Source organism: Chiloscyllium plagiosum, unplaced genomic scaffold, assembly GCF_037043375.1.
Source record: "Chiloscyllium plagiosum isolate Xiang-an unplaced genomic scaffold, Cpla_swu_hap1 HiC_scaffold_21, whole genome shotgun sequence".
Lineage (NCBI taxonomy): Eukaryota > Metazoa > Chordata > Chondrichthyes > Orectolobiformes > Hemiscylliidae > Chiloscyllium > Chiloscyllium plagiosum.
Genome location: NW_028270159.1, coordinates 11729078 through 11741524, shown reverse-complemented (window position 1 = coordinate 11741524; position 12447 = coordinate 11729078). Strand labels below are relative to the sequence as shown.

General features: G+C 46.9%; 1 protein-coding gene across 1 annotated transcript in view; it reads left to right on the top strand.

The window, feature by feature from the left end:
- The window catches only part of LOC122564619 (solute carrier family 53 member 1-like), a 171182-nt gene that overhangs the window by 157457 nt on the left and 1278 nt on the right, over nt 1-12447 (top strand). The window contains exons 10-14 of the mRNA XM_087998268.1: nt 916-1084; nt 3317-3511; nt 4780-4952; nt 8141-8277; nt 9685-9894. Of these exons, the coding sequence (XP_087854394.1) occupies nt 916-1084; nt 3317-3511; nt 4780-4952; nt 8141-8277; nt 9685-9894 (884 nt within the window). The remainder of the gene's footprint in view (nt 1-915; nt 1085-3316; nt 3512-4779; nt 4953-8140; nt 8278-9684; nt 9895-12447) is intronic.

Below are 12447 nucleotides of genomic sequence, written 5' to 3'. Positions count from 1 at the left end.
GTACCCTCAGCAGCTGGTAGAGGGTTGGTAACCAGGTACCTACTACCAAGAGGATGGCAGAGCAGCAGAGGACAGAATAGATGCCCCACCATGATGCCATTAACAGAATACTTCCAGTAATTAGCTGACTCATAAAGGGAAGGGGCAGTCAGAATTGGGAGCTCCTGTTTTAAGCTTTATCATCCTTGCTGCTTGTGGAGGGATCATACTTTAAGTATTAACTCCAAATGGGCAAATGCACCCAATATGAGATTTTAACTGTGACCATGCTATTTCCCTGCACCAACCCCATACACTTTAATATCAAGAAAGCTATCAATCTCTCTCCTGAATGCACTCAGTGACCGAGCTGCCAGCAATGGACTTGGAAAACACACGTTTATTATACGTTGCCAACGTTTCAAGGAGAATCAAAAATACGTTTGCTGTTCTGATCTGGAAGGCACTGCCAAAAGGGTGGTGAGACCAGATTCAACAGGAATTTTTAACGGGGAGCTAGATAAATACTCGAAGGGGGAATCATTGGGCCATGGCAACGGGACATCAGGCATTTGGAGGTGGGAGATGTGTTGGATAAAGTCTTTTAAAAGCCAGTACAGGGAAACTAAGGCTGTTGCTGAGTCACAAGATTGCACAATTCAGCTGATCGGTGACAAGGTGAAAGGGCGGACTGCAGATGCTGGAGATCAGAGACAAGATGAGAGTGGTGCTGGAAAAGCACAGCAGGTCAGACAGCGTCCGAGGACCAGGAAAAATCGACTTTTCGGGCAGGTTGCCCTTCATCAGGAATTGATTGTCCTGCTTCTCAGATGCTGCCTGACCTGCTGTGCTTTTCCAGCACCACTCTCATCTTGTCTCTGATCGGTGACAGGGCCCAGACTTTAATTGTTGCCATGTCCGATTCCTTCCACACAGTGTCGCTCAGTAACAGCTCCATTCCATAAGGTCAGCTTCGCCGAGTTCTGGCTCGCAGACCAACTCAACAGCATGGGAACCGTCTTCCTTGATCTCTGGTCCTTGATCTGCTTCTACACCTTTGAAGTGAACTGGGAAAACAACCAGGGCCTCCTGAGCCCCCCAGAAGGTGAAGCGCAATTTTCTAAATAACAGCAAGCACCATCCATGTGGTAACTGTGCATAATGCAAGGGGTAACACCTCCTGTCCTCACTGGAGATTTGAAACTTGTAGCTGTGGAAAAGACTTGTGTGACTGATGGATTTCAGTCTGTACAGTTTTTCTCTGAGTGGACAAAACTGGTAGCTGAAGCCCATTCCTAATGTCTTCGAAAAGATGGTGGTGAGGAACTATTGTCTCCAGCCCTTGATAGGGATTGGTTCCCATTTTACTTCTAAAGTTATGAGCCAATGGTAATGTAATGAGCAGCTGATATAGGTCCAAGTCAAGGTGGGGTGTGAACGGGAGGAGAATTTGGACGTCGGGCCTCCATGGTCTGAGTACGCATTAGAAGGTCCAATTCCCAGCACTAGCACGTGGTGGTATGGGGATTGGAGACCGAGTCTGGTAGGAGCACTCATCAAGCAGAACAGTATGTCCTGATAGGATTTGAGTGTTGCCACAGCTGCTGCTATCCAGGGGGATGGAGCAAGTGCCTCCATTGAGGGTCTCAACCTGAGCCTTTTCCATAATGGAGAGGCTGTGATTGGCTGGGAGTGAGCCAGATACATGACTTCTATCCCACCATTGCAACCACAGTATTGGTGTGGCTGATTTGATTTGTTTTACTTGTTTATTTATTGATCAGAGAGCAGTTAAATGTCAACCACGTTGCTGAATCTCTAGATTCACAGCATGCCAATTTCCTTCCCTAAAGTGCATTAGTGAAGCAGATGGGTTTTTCCCCTGACAGTGGTCATGGTCATCATTAGATTCTTACTTCCAAATATTTTATTGAGTTCAAATTCTAACTCACAATGTGGTGGGATTTGAACACAGGTCTCCAAAATAGTACCAAGGGCTATGGATTTAAGAGTCAAGTGATTATATCACTTCTGTCCTAATTATGGTAGGGTCTCCAGAATAGTAGCCCTGTTGAAGATTGGGGCAAAAATGATTGGGTCTCCTCCTGTTGGAAATGGTCATTTTTCTGGCAGTTATGGGGCACACGGATTATCCATTACTGAAGGTTGGCTGATGGTTTCAAGATCAGATGCTGGGAGACACTGAGGACTGAGGTTTTTTGGGGGAATTTAGAATCCCAAAATCAGGGCGAGATGTGAGACCAAAACCCTGTGTCAAAACAGTGTGGTAATTACCTGGAATTATCTTGCCGTTATCTCTCTGCCTATAAATTCTGTGCCTGTTCACTTCCCTCCACTTCACCTGATGACGATTCACAACCGTTCTGAATGAAGATATTTGTCCTCATCTCAGCCCATTAACCAGTGACTGTGACTTAGGTTCCCCCAACCTCAGAAAGTTCACATAATTAATCATGAAGCAACAACCATTATGAAAGACCACTCCATCAACTTCTAATCATCACACATGAGCTTTGAATATTTTCCTCATTAATAGAATGTACCAGGTCTTTGAATTTTTCCTGGAATTATCTTGCCGTTATCTCTCTGCCTGTAAATTCTGTGCCTGTTCACTTCCCTCCACTTCATCTGATGAAGGAGCAGCGCTCCGAAAGCTTGTGATTTCAAATAAACCCATTGGACTATAACCTGGTGTCATGTGACTACTGACCTTGTCCTCCCCAGTCCAACATTGGCACCTCCACATTATTAAGTTCAAGGCGGATCTGTTTGTGGTCCTAATATTACACTCCTGTCTGCACCCTCGTAACTCCATTGTTAATCAAAATCTGTCTAACTCAGCATTACATTTAAAAGGCATCTGGATGGGTATATGAATAGGAAGGGTTTGGAGGGATATGGGCCGGGTGCTGGCAGGTGGGACTAGATTGAGTTGGGATGTCTGGTCGGCATGGACGAGTTGGACCGAAGGGTCTGTTTCCGTGCTGTGCATCCCTATGACCCTAAATATATCCGACATTGGAGCAGTCTCAATCTCTGCAGTCGAAAATTGTGAGGATTCACAACCGTTCTGAATGAAGATATTTGTCCTCATCTCAGCCCATTATCCAGTGACTGTGTCTTAGATTCCCCCAACCTCAGAATTATGAAGCAACAACCATTATGAAAGACCACTCCATCAACTTCTAATCATCACACATGAGCTTTGAATATTTTCCTCATTAATAGAATGTACCAGATCTTTGAATTTTTCTTACAAATACTCTTTGACATTCAGTTCATTTTATTCTAACGTTCTGCCTTCTGTCTGCCACAGAAACGTTTGGGGGTAATGGTTACTCCTATGGAGTGGCGTGTATTATCCAGTGTATCCCACCATGGATCCGATTTGCTCAGTGTCTCCGTCGGTACAGGGACAGCAGGGATGCATTCCCACATTTAGCAAACGCTGGAAAATATTCCACAGTTTTCATCATGGTCACCTTTGCAGCTCTCTACTCAACTGAGAAAGGCAAGTTAAATCTCTAATCTACTTCCCCAGACTGGCTAGTAACAGGGAAGGCTTCCTGTTGCACTATTTCAGAGGTTTGCTGATGGGATTAATAATCAGGTAATCAGGTCAGATTGAGTGAACAGTCAACTCTGCAATCACACAACTCGTGCAAGGTTTTGTTCACAAGTCTGTAAGGCATAGCAGGAGAAGTAGGCCATTCAGCCCATCGAGTCTGCTCCACCATTCAGTGAGATCATGGCTGATCTGATAATCCCCAACTGCACATTTGTGCCTTTTGCCCATAGCTTCGATTCTCTCACTAATTTAAAAAAAAATCTACCTGAGCCTTGAGTACACTCAATGACCCAGCCTCTGGAATCCTCTGTGGTAAACACAGATTCACTAACCTTGGACAGAAAAAAATCCTCCTCATCTCTGCCTTAAACAGGTCACTCTTTACTCCGACACCAGAGTTTCTGCACTCAGATTCTTAAAGCTGAAACCACTCGCATATGCTTATCAAATTGACAATGTTGTCTAAATCGTCCATGTCCTGCAGCTGAGCTCAGAGCAGCATAACTGTCTCATTGCTGAGGCCAGGTTCTGATTGATGTCAGTGGACTCTACTGAGTGGGAAGCCAGTATAGAATCAGATAATCCACAGTTTACTGGAGTGTAATGTTTGTAGCATTGAACAAATAGGGCATTTCCTCACTGTCTCCTATTTCTCATTAGTAAACAGTTTCACCAAAAGGTGGTCCTGGGACTGAGGTTAATATGCTCAAGAGCACTGAATGGCTTAGAATGGAGAAGCACTCGACAGAAATTTAAAAATTTGCGCATCCCGACTTTCAATCACGCCTACACCTTCACTGTTCTGGAGTTTCCTCTCTAAATCACTTCCTCTAAATCTCTCTTTCTCTCTCTTTTACAATACACCTTCAAACCCACCCTGCGTGTAAGTCTGTATGCCTCTCACTGTCCGTGTGGAGTTGCACATTCTCCCCGTGTCTGCATGAGTTTCCTCCAGGTGCTCTGGTTTCCTCCCACAGTCCAAAGGTGTGCAGGTCAGGTGGATTGGCCATGCTAAATTGCCCCATAGTGTCCATGTGCAGGCTAGGTGGTTAGCCTTGGGAAATGTGGGGTTACAAGGATAGGGAAGGGGCCTGGGTTTGGGTGGGATGCTCTTTGGGAGAGTCATTGCAGACTCGAGGAGCTGAATGGCCTCTTTTCTCACTGTAGGGGTTTTACAATGTGCTCTTTCTCTCTCCCTCTCACTACCTCAGAACGTTCCCAGTTGACGATCGGTGTGAAGGTTTATTTTTACCTGTGGGCTGTGACTACCTGCGTCAGTACCATTTTCACTATCGGCTGGGACCTGCGAATGGACTGGGGCCTGTTAGACAAAAACACCAAGGAAAACAAATACCTGAGGGAGGAGACAGTTTATCAAAATAAAGTAAGTGCATGTCTTAACTTAAAGTACATTCGCAATAATCAAGTAACTGTGCAGCCCTTTGAGAACACTGAAGGTTAAATCTTGTGGAACCTTCCTGTATCTATAACATATTAAACATTTCACATCAGGCACACCATCAGACTACAAAACCTTATTCAGTTTTACCACCATTTCAACTTATTCCATCATAAGTTCATCTGCCTGTCATTTACAATGCAAATTGCCTATGTAAACACGTTTGTACTTGCAAACAATTGCCATTGGAGAGACTGGAGCCACAGGTTTTTGTCTCTGTCAGTTCCTCAATTGGCATTGCAGAGAAACCATCGGTTTCTGCTCAGTAGCAACAGTGTGTACCATCTACAAGATGCACTACAGAAGTTCACCAAAGTTATACTCAGACAGCACCTTCCAAACCCACAACCACTTCCATCTGGAAGGATAAGGACAGCAGATACATGGGAACACCACCATCTGAAAGTTCCCCTCCAGACCACTCACCATCCTGACTTGGAAACACCTTGCCGTTCCTTCATGTCACTGGGTCAAAATCCTGGAACTCCCTCCCTAACTTACAGCACGTGGAGTGTAGCAGGTCAAAAAAGCACCTCCCATGGTAAGGGAACAGCAAGGTATTTCCAAGTCAGGATGGTGAGTGACCTGGAGGGGAACTTTCAGAGGGTGGTGTTCCCATGTATCTGCTGTCCTTGGATTGTTTTCACTTGAGCATCAGAGGCTGAGTGATGACCTTTAGAGTATATAAAATTGTGAGAGACATGGATAAGGGGTATAGTCCGAGTCTTTATTCCCAGGGTGGAAATGTTAAATACCAGGGAACACAAGGTGAGAGGGGGAATATTTAAAGGAGATGTGCGAGGCAGGTTTTTTGACACAGAGGGTGGTAGGTCCTTGGAACACACTGCCAGGAGAGGAGGTCGAAACAGATCCGATAAAGTAACGTGTAAAAGGCATTTAGTCAGCCACATGAACAGGCAGCGAATAGAGGGATACAGACCAGGCACAGGCAGATGGGATTAGTTTAGAGTGGCATCATGGTCAGCACAGACATGATGGGCCGAAAGGCCTGTTCTTGTGCTGTACTGTTCAGTGTTCTCAAGGGCAGTTAGGGGTGGGCAATAAATGTTGACACTTTCAGTGACAAGTCAGGCAGCATATGAGGAGCAGAAGAATTGACATTTCAGGCATTCCTAATGTAGGGCTAATGCCCGAAACGTCGACTCTCCTGCTCCTCGGATGCTGCCTGACCTGCTCTGCTTTCCCAGCAACACACTCTCGACTCTGATCTCCAGCAACTGCTGTCCTCACTTTTTCCACAGGCAGTGACACCCAGTTTGCAAGAATTAAAATAATTCCAACCATCGACTTCTGTGCTTCTTAAACTATTGCACATTTTCCCATAAAAATGTAGACAATATTTAAATACCATAGATATAAGGGCAGGCAATGTGAGTGTAAAATGGAGGCCGCATTAGGCCCTGTGTTACTCTCTTAACGCTACTTCACTTGAAGACCCAGCCCATGTCTTGCCCTGGGAAGTTATACAGTAACATACAAAGGAAACAGACCCTTCGGTCCAGCTCATCCGTACTGACCAGACATCCCAATCGGACCTAGTCCCATTTACCAGCATTTGGCCCATATCCCTCTAAACCCTTCCTATTCATATACCAATCCAGCTACATTTGCAATGTTGTAATTATACCAGCCTCCTCCACCCCTTATGGCAGTTCATTCCATACACACACCACCCTGCACATGACCCCTCTGATCCTTTTTAAATCTTTCCCCTCTCACCTTAAACCTATTCCCTCTAGCTTTAGACTCCCCTACCCTGGGGTAAAAAAAAACCTTTACAATTCGTCTTATCCATGTCCTTGCTGATTTTATAAATTTATGTAAGGTCACCCCTCTGCCTCTGATGCTCCAGGGAAATTAGCCCCAGCTTATTCAGCCTATCCCCATAGCTCAAACCCTCCAACCCTCCTTGTAAATCTTTTCTGCTCCCTTTCAAGTTTAACAGTTGACTGATAGAGTTGACAAATGTTCATTCTTTCAGGTTTTAGAATTAGATTCAATTAGATTCGATTCCCTGCAGTGTGGAAACAGGCCCTTCAATCCACAAGTCCACACCGACCCTCCGAAGAGTAACCCACCCAGACCCTTTTCACTCTAACGTACCTAACACTATGGGCAATTTAGCATGGCCAATTCACCTGACCTGCACATCTTTGGATTGTGGGAGGAAACCGGAGCACCTGGAGGAATCTTTAGGTTCACTTTGTGTTGTCTTTGAGAGCAACAGTAGCCCCAAACCCAGCTTCTTCCTGCTCATTTCTTCAGGTGGGTGGCATAGTTCCATCAAGAGAGCAACCCACATGTTTACCGAGGGAGTGGTTACAACGTGGAGTTCACGACCATGTGATAGAAAGTGAAGCAAATGGCATTGAGCTTTAAGTTCGCTAATGGGACATGGGTGCCACTGGTAGGGTGAAGTCACCTGACAAAGGAGCAGTGCTCCAAAAGCTTTTGTGGTTTCAAATAAACCTGTTTGACTATAACCTGGTGTCGAGTGACTTCTGACTTTGTCACTGGTAACGCCAGCACTTATTACCCAGCCCTAATGGTGGTGAGCCAATTTCTTAACAACTGAATGTCATGGTTAGGCTATTTCAGAGAACAGTCAACCACGTTAGGGTGGAGCTGGAGATATACGTAGGCCAGATCCGATAAGGATAATAGATTTTCTTCCCTAAAGGATATTAACAAGCCAGATGAATTTTTAGATGTCATTTCATGGTCTCCATCATCTTTGTTTCCAGAATGTTTAATTTTAGTTCCCCAGCTGGATTTGAGCTCAGTCCAGAGTTCTATTAATCCAGGCCTGTGGATTGCCAATGTGGTGACACAACCACGATGCCACCAAACCAGGCCAGCAGATGCGGATGACAGGAACAACATGATGAGACATGGTTCTCACGGGAGCACAGGCACCAGCACGGGGCTGAATGGCCTGCTGCTATGCTGCCATGAACACAATGCAGAAAGGTTGGCATTCTGGGGGGAGGGGGAGGGGGATATCAAATGGGCACATTTTTTTTAACCCCTGCTGTTACCACTCACGTCCTCACTGAGAATTGCTTCTGACTCAGGCTCTGTCTACCCTGCAGGTCTACTATTACTGTGCCATGGTTCAGGATGTGATACTGCGCGTCGCCTGGGCCCTCAATATCTTGTTTGTTCAGAATAAGAATTCGGTTGTGGCAGAAATCATCTCAACGACCTTGGCTCCTCTGGAGGTCTTCAGGTGAGAGACAGGATCGAGCAAGGATCGAGGAGGCCCCACTGACTTGTTTTTTTTTCCACTCGGGAAGAGACCTGGGAGAAGTTCCCAGGGTCGTTGTACAGGGTAGTGTCAAGTGGGAGAGGATGGAAGGGTATTGACATTATAATGACAAGGCCGCATCAAACCTGGGTTCTGAAAGGGCTGAGTGATCTTAAAGTCAATGAAGGGAATTAGGGCGATGAGTAGGAGCTTGTACAAGACCTCAGCATGGAGGTGGTACAGGAGGACAGCAAGGTGCAGTTGGGTTCGGCTTATATCATCCATGACTCAATGGCAATACCTTCACCTCTGAGTTAGAATGTGACAAGTTCAAAATTTTCAGAAACTATTGGCCAAATATCTAGGCTGCTGCTCCACTGCAGTCCCGAGGGAGCACCACACTGAGACTCCAGTGCAGCCCCGAGGGAGCACCACACTGAGACTCCAGTGCAGTCCTGAGGGAGCCCCATACTGAGGCTCCAGTGCAGTCCTGAGGGAGCACCACACTGAGACTCCAGTGCAGTCCTGAGGGAGCCCCATACTGAGGCTCCAGTGCAGTCCTGAGGGAGCACCACACTGAGGCTCCAGTGCAGTCCTGAGGGAGCACCACACTGAGGCTCCAGTGCAGACCCGAGGGAGCACCACCCTGCTGCTCCAGTGCAGCCCTGAGGGAGAACCACACTGCTGCTCCAGTGCAGTCCCGAGGGAGCAACACACCGCTGCTCCAGTGCAGTCCCTAGGGAGCACAGTGTTGCTCCAGTGCAGTCCCGAGGGAGCACCACACTGCTGCTCCAGTGCAGTCCCGAGGGAGCACCACACTGCTGCTCCAGTGCAGTCCCGAGGGAGCACCACACTGATGCTCCAGTGCAGTCCTGAGGGAGCACCACACTGATGCTCCAGTGCAGTCCTGAGGGAGCACCACACTGATGCTCCAGTGCAGTCCTGAGGGAGCACCACACCGCTGCTCCAGTGCAGTCCTGAGGGAGCACCACACCGCTGCTCCAGTGCAGTCCCGAGGGAGCACCACACTGCTGCTCCAGTGCAGTCCCGAGGGAGCACCACACCGTTGCTCCAGTGCAGTCCTGAGGGAGCACCACACTGATGCTCCAGTGCAGCCCCGAGGGAGCACCACACCGCTGCTCCAGTGCAGTCCCAAGGGAACACCACACCGCTGCTCCAGTGCAGTCCCAAGGGAACACCACACCGTTGCTCCAGTGCAGTCCTGATGGAGCACCACACCACAGTGATGTGGAGGGAAGGGGCAAGAACTTTGGAGTACCTCAGCTTCTTTCAGTGCAGATATTTAACTTCATTGTGGCTCACATGCCCTGCAGCAATGTTTTGCACTGATCTTGAGTTTTGTCCGATATTATGTCTCTGTATCCACAGGCGTTTTGTCTGGAACTTCTTCCGACTGGAGAATGAGCACCTCAACAACTGTGGAGAGTTCCGGGCGGTCAGGGATATCTCCATCCTGCCTGCGACCGGGGTCAACCAAGCGGCACTGCTGCTGCTGATGGACCAGCAGGAAGGGGTCAGGAACCGAGGAAAGGTCAAGGGGGCAAAGTGGAAAACCAACTTCTCCTTCAAGCGGTCAAGGTCAGTTTGCAGAACGGGCCAAAGCGACTCCCAGGGACGTTATCAAACTGAATAAGCGGATCCTAGGACAGGGAGCCAAAAGTTTGGTCAAAACCATAGGAACATCTTAAAAGGTGGGCACAGTTGGCAGCATTGCTGCCAGTGTTGGGGTGGGGACAGTGGTTAAAATTGGATTCTCAAGAGGCCTCAGATAATAATACACCAATATGAGGGCAGCATGGTGGTTAGCACTGCTGCCTCACAGGGACCCAGGTTCGATTCCATGTCTGATTGGGCTTCCTCCCACTGTCCAAAGATGTGCAGGTTAGAGTGGTTTGGCCATAGTAAAGATTGGAGTGGTGCTGGAAACGCATAGCAGGTCAGGCAGCAGCCGAGGAGCAAGAAAATCGATGTTTCAGGCAAAAGCTCTTCATCAGGATTCCTGATGAAGGGCTTTTGCCCAGAACGTTGATCTTCCTCCTCCTTACATGCTGCCTGACCTGCTGCGCTTTTTCAGCACCACTCCAATCTTGACTCTAATCTCCAGCATCTGCAGTACCCATCGCCACCGAGTTGAAATTCCCCATAGTGTCCAGAGATATGCAGGCTGGGTGGGTTAGCCATGGGAAATGCAGGGTTACAAGGATTGGGTGGGATGCCCTTTGGAGGGTCAGTGTGGAGTCAATGGGCTGAATGGCCTGCTTTCACAGTGTAAGGATTCTATGGCAAAGAGAGAGACAGACAGACCAATCCCAGTCAGTCACTATGTTCTTCTTGAAAAAGTGGGAACAAACAAATGTTTTATTTTTATATAAGATCCATAAAATGATTATTGGTTTCAGTGTTGCCTCGTAACAGTGTTCAGCCTGCTTCCTAGTGTGTAGTGGAACCTTCACAAACAAGTTCATCCAGAACTGGGTACATAGCTAAGAGATAAGTGGGAGGGAACGTTTGTAGTGCAGTCTGCTCCAGCGCGGTGTTATAACAATCTGATTTGAAAATACCGAGAGAGAAGGGAGGAACATCTGCTCCCAGTCCCCTTCCCTATGAGCAATTCCTGAATCCAAGGGAGAACAGGATAATGACCCATTGCAGTAAGTGCATCTCCCCCACCCCTTCCATTCCAACACTCTTGTGGTTAAATTCGCCAAAGACAACCATGGGCATCAAAACTCAGATCAAATCCTATCTTCATTCCGTGTCAGGAGCTGAGGTGAAAGGATTTGAAATTTGGAGTAAACGGATGTATTGGCAAAGTGAGAGTCCACTGATTTCCAGGATTTTGTTTGTGGCCTGTAGATGGTGTTGCTGCTCTTTGTAAATTGCCTATCAAGTGTTAAAATTGCAACACAGCATCACCTGCTGCCAGAAAGCCATACTGCAATCTTTCGCAATTTGCATTTTGGAAATTCAAGGGGGGTAAATTGAAATACTGCAGTAAATCCACACACACAACATTCATCTGGCTAATGCTTTTGTATCAATATTTTAAAGCATCTTCTCTGTTCTTCCTAAAGTTTGTTTTTATTGAACAACCTCAGTCGTAGTCGCAACCATTCCCCACCGTCCCCATCGGAGATGCCGGTGTTGGACTGGGGTGTACAAAGTTAAAAATCACACAACACCAGGTTATAGTCCAACAGGTTTAATTGGAAGCACACTAGCTTTCGGAGCGACGCTCCTTCATCAGGTGATGAAGGATGAAGGAGCGTCGCTCTGAAAGCTAGTGTGCTTCCAATTAAACCTGTTGGACTATAACCTGGTGTTGTGTGATTTTAAACCCATCTAAATTAGAATGCTTACATGATTAAAATTAAATGTTCAGACTGTTACGATCAACACTTTCAAGAGGGATTTGAATAAGTGCCCAAGGAGAGGGTTGCAGGACACAGAGAAAGCGCAGGGATGGGAGATAAGCCAAATTGCTCTGACAACGAGCTGGCACAGGTGACATGGGCCAAATAGCCTCCTGTGCTGTAAACTAAGATTCTAAAGCAGATGTTTAATGTCCTACTGCTTCCAGCAGGTGCCCCCATGTGAACAGCCAAGTCTTTCTGCAGTACACAAAAACTGCTCCAGCTAGGGAGCTAAATAAACAAGCATAATCTCAAAGGCAATAATTCCTGAATTGTTATGCTACTAAAGAAAAGTTACGATACAGAAGGAGGTCATTCAGCCCATCGTGTGCGCGCAGGCTGAATAAACAAGCCCACTTTTCCAGCCCCATGAACTGTACTCTTGCAATTTCCAGCCCTTCGGATCCAACTTCCTTGTAAATGAGTTGAGGGTTCCTGCCTCTTCTATCAAACTGGGCAGTGAGTTCCAGACACCATCAGACTCAACAAAAACAGTTTGAAGGTGACTTCTCCCCATATCTCTTCTAATGCTTCTATCAATTGCCTAATTGTGACCTCTCCAATAAGGGAAACTGGTCTTCCCTGTCTCCACTCCATCCAAATCTCACATTATTTTATAAACCTCAATTAAGTCACCCCTCAGCTTCCTCTGTTTTGAGGAATACACCCTGAGCCTATCCAATCAATTTTCCACCATTCTTGTAAATCGCTGTACTCT